Genomic DNA, 4,547 nt, shown 5'->3' with positions numbered 1-4,547 from the left:
TACATATTGATGTCATGCATAAGAGTGCACAGAGCAGGTTGTACGCAGTTTTGTTTTCAAGTATTCCTGTACATGCATAAATGCGACAGTTCTGCAAGAGAAGCACATGACAAACCCATGTGCTTCAACGTGTTATGTGATCAAAGTGATTTAGCATAGAGTAGAGTGTGTTATACTCACACTAAAGTTAAATGATTAGAGTCTAAGGAGTAACTTAACAGTTTAACATAAACAATTATTATTCCTGGGACTGTCTTAAGCAACATTTTCTGAGACTGAGGTAATTATATGCTGTTTGTAAAGGAGTTGGTCGTTTTAAAGCTCAAACAGCATGGGGGGATGCACGCCACTATCATGCACACTTAGAAATCAGGGTAACATTTTAGTTTAGGGTCAAATTCTCACTATTAAACTGCTTATTAGCATGCAAAATATGGTTTATTAGTACTTATGACCTAGACCTTATTCTGCATTATCATTAATCCTACCCAATACGTAAACTTAACTTAACTCTGTAAACCTAACACTCAAAATAATTAATTGGTTTGGCGTACAAAAATTTACTTTTACAAGTACTTTGAACTTTCTTTTGAGTTCTAAAAACGGACACATTTTAAGTAATCTGAATTATTTTATTGCTTTTAGTTTTACAAACTTGTTTCTTTAAATTTAGACTTAAATTAAAACTTAAATTTAACTGAAACTAAAACTGGGCTGGGATTTCTATTTCCCAGCATGCTTTAAAAAAATCAAAAGAGACAGTAAATGCCAAAAATAAGTGTTATATTAAGGTTATTAGTTTATTTATTTATTTGTTGTGCAAAGATGATTTATTAGTGTTTAATGTTATGCTAGTTTAGTAGAGTCTCTGTTAAGTAGGGTTACCATGCACTGACAATTGGAACATAAGCGTTTAAGAACAGATATTTGTCAAATGTATTATACTGCTGTCCTTATTTAGCAAGCTAATGCTACCAGAGCATTATGTAACCAAATTAGCAAGGTGTCAGTTATTGAATTAGCTAGTTAAAGCTAGTCGAGATTCCACTACTAAAATTTTGAGATTACATTATATTTGTAAGTTAAATTTATGAATTAGCTTACTTAAATATTTCAAGTTCAGAACCATTAAAATGTATGATTACAAAACAAAAAAATGCAAGTTCCGATTACTTAAAAATTGAGGCAACTGAGTTTTGCCAACTTATTTGGGTTTACAGTGTCCCTTACTAACTATTAATAAGCAGTAATTAGAATTTTATTGAGGCAAAAGACATAATTAATAGTGAGAATTGGACCCTAAAGTGTGACCAAAATCATACCAATCTGGAATCAGTTTAGCTCTTGAAATATAGGGGTTTAAGTGGGATTAAAGATCTAGATCAGCGGAAAATCCTACCCTTCCTTCTACTCTTGCTAAATGCGTGCCAAGCTGGCAAGCCTTAGCCTAGTCAGCAATCCTGTTTGAAAAATGGGAGGAGCATGGGCCATCTCTGTCTCAAGTTACTCTATTATAATCCCTGCAAAGGTCAGCAGGAAACAACAGGCTTATAGGAAATCAGAGAAGGTGAGTTATTTTGCAATCAGTGCCGCCTTTTTATTATTTACCTCCTCCTTTGAAAGATCAGTGAATGGTAAGCCCCACCAAGTATTACTTATGTCACAAAAGGCTAACTACTGCTCTTTTGGGTTTAGCCCTGAGAAAGCACAGGTGCTACTGCTGCTACTGTAATTGTGAGTTTCAGATCCCACTGACAAGCCATCTTCAAACCTGCCTATTACCAGCACCGATCAAAGAAATGCCTTGGTGAGGGGAAAAAAGGAAGCCACATTGATTTGCCTTACAAGGTGTACTTTGCCTAAGGAAATAGTTGAAAAAAACAGCCTTATTTAACTGATACAAATATGTTTTCATCTGCCACAAGAGCAATTTTTTTGTGTGTGTTTTCTCCATCAGTCTAAGCATCCCAGTGTAATGGCAATCCAGCCGCTCAAGATGAGACAGGGAAAAATGAAGGCCATTACGGAAATGAGGAACCTTTTAAGATTGCCGTGCTTTGATTCAGTCACAGCTCTTCTCATCATGAATAAATGATTATTTGTTGACTGAACACCTAAAATTATGCTTCCTGTTGAGAACAAAAGACCACAAGACTGATATAGTTTTTAGTGTTTAATAAAAAAAGAAATCTTTGGCAGATAAACAGATTTAGAAATAAATAACACTTAATTTAATACATACAAATACATGCATGGTCACACTCCCACACAATAAATTAAGCAATTTGGATCAGCTGGGTTTATAATGTGATAATGCTAGTGAGAGGAAGATCACAGTTGCCCAGAATATAGTCTCTTTTCATTGTGGACATCTTGTTTACAACTTTGAATCGAAGTGTCCTCTGGCAGAGATCCTCTTCTGATACACCGTCAAAGAAAAAGTCCTCATTGAAGATTGGATTGCGGCTCTTCCTGATAACCGTGCTCCGCTGTTTCTGGACTTTTCCAGGCATGAGAGAGAGGCTAATGCTGCAGTTAATGCTTTTAGGATCTACAGACAGAGCATACAGGCCTTCCGCGCTAATGAGGCGGACACGCAGTCTCTGGTTTTCAGGGCAATACTCTGCTGACAGCCGCAAGGTCCCATCCCTTCCTACAGGTACCAAATTCTCTTTCATCACCCTGTCCCTGTGCAGAACCAAGTCCATGGGGAAGATAGCCGGAGGGGCCAAGCTGAAACCACACTGGAGAGGTTCTACAAGGCCGTCAGATGCTCTCCTCATGATGTTGGGACTGTTGTCCGTGGAGCTGCTCTCGTCCGTCGATAAGGAATTGTTTCTGGACATGGCAGCCTTCCGGAGGTTGCGGTATAGGATTTTCTCATGGTTAAGTGCTTTGAGGAGAGAAGATTTTGGTGGGCATCTGTTCAATAGAGGAGAACTGAAGGGGGATGATTCTGCAGAGGAGGTAGTATCGCTATCCAGAGTTCCCTGTCGGTGCAGGGTGAAGCCTTTTGGAGAAAGTCTGGAAGTAAGAGTGTTCAGGCTAAAGGAAGAAGGGGAGATTGAAGATGACACAATGGGAGAAGATGGCATGGAAGATTTGGAGCAAGTGCTTGACCTACTCCGGGGAAGAACCAACGGGAGTCCACTCGAGTTAGGGTCGTTGTGGAAGAGGGACTCCTTTCTCCTGGTGTGTGGACTTTCCAGCAAAGTGCAAAAGCCATAGCAGGTTTGAGCTTTGGCTAAATGGGGCAGGGAAAGCGCAGCCTGGCTTTGAGGATCGGCATTGGTGGTTTCCTCATCACTACAGCTATTGTCATATGGCCCATCGTCAACACTCTCCACCTGGATGATATGGTTATTGGATAGCTCTCGGTTATTGACCTCTCTCTTTGGACTTCCATTCTCACAGGGAGACACTCGGATACATGGAGTCGGCCTTCCCTGCTCAGTACTCTTGCCCTCCACTGGGCTTGAGATCTTGGGGGGAATGCAGAACTCCGGAATGGTGTCCGGGGTAATGATGTTTGGACACAGCAAGACTTTCTTGGCTTTGTCAATGGATGACCTGTCTCCGAACATGATGTCTCCGATTTTGAAGCTGTATTCCATAATTGGAATTGGCAGGTTGGTCCTTTCGACGGACACTCTGATCTTCTCTACCACCCACATGGGAATTCAGTTTGGACTGACACTGCAAAAATGGAAGGATCTGTGGTCATAAGTCTGGTCCATTTAGTTTTATTCCAAAATTTTGCAATAGTTTGTATGACTTTCTATCTTATAGACAAAACATTTTGTATGCTGCTTACCTTGTGTACTTGATTCTCCGGTGCAGGAATTGAGCGTCGGCTCTGACAGGTCCTTGTTCTGTATGCTGCATTAAACAAGGTCTTCAGGGTGATAGCCAAGAGTCTCTAACCAACAGGCTCAGACTCTCTACTGTTAGACCGGCTTCTCTCTGTGACACATGTGAAGGGCTCTTGGCCTTTTATACAGAACAGCACTGTGGGCGGAGAGAAGGGCTATTCCATCACACCCACGAGTGGTAAGAGAGGGCTGCCTTGCTTTCAAGGCTACTGGTTCCTATAGAAACTCGCTAGCCACAAAACTTTGATCTATGAAACCCAAGACTAGGAATGGTAAAGGCCAGTCTGATAAGCAAATTGCAATGTAATCCACATTTGTCTGATAAAACTAAGGCATTTGTGTGTGTTTGAATTTCCAATACTCTGTTCGAGAATTGTAATGTTAGATGTGGGTTGCAGGTTAATGATAACTAAAAATGACGCAAATCCAAATGCCTCTGGCACTTTTTCATGCAAAGATGACAATATTAGTTATACCAATGATGGAAAACAGACTTTGATGTATCTGGGTCAGCAAATACAAAGGTCTAAAGCAAATTTACCGAGCTTAGAAACTCATACACAAGCTAGACACAATAATCCCTTGTTACGCCCTATAAAACTATAATGGAAAGGGGCCTGCTGATTGTGTGATGAGTCTAAGATGAATTATTGCTTATAATAAAACATTTGTCTG

The 4,547-nt window shown here is 40.1% G+C and overlaps 1 protein-coding gene across 1 annotated transcript; it reads right to left on the bottom strand.

Annotated features, from left to right (window-relative positions):
- Positions 1–2,160: 2,160 nt before the first annotated feature.
- On the bottom strand, positions 2,161–3,951 carry c2cd4a (C2 calcium dependent domain containing 4A). Its single transcript, XM_067436461.1, has 2 exons — positions 3,815–3,951; positions 2,161–3,696 (listed from the first exon to the last, which is right to left on the bottom strand). Exon 2 carries the CDS (start codon positions 3,672–3,674, stop codon positions 2,301–2,303), a length of 1,374 nt encoding a protein of 457 aa, XP_067292562.1. The 5' UTR covers positions 3,675–3,696; positions 3,815–3,951; the 3' UTR covers positions 2,161–2,300.
- Positions 3,952–4,547: the final 596 nt, after the last annotated feature.

Source organism: Pseudorasbora parva, chromosome 25, assembly GCF_024679245.1.
Source record: "Pseudorasbora parva isolate DD20220531a chromosome 25, ASM2467924v1, whole genome shotgun sequence".
Classification (NCBI taxonomy): Eukaryota; Metazoa; Chordata; class Actinopteri; order Cypriniformes; family Gobionidae; genus Pseudorasbora; species Pseudorasbora parva.
This window is presented reverse-complemented; position numbering and strand designations above follow the sequence as displayed.

Excerpts from the sequence above, each read along its gene's own strand:
- c2cd4a (XM_067436461.1), bottom strand. The coding sequence starts at position 3,674 with ATGTGGGTGGTAGAGAAGATCAGAGTGTCCGTCGAAAGGACCAACCTG.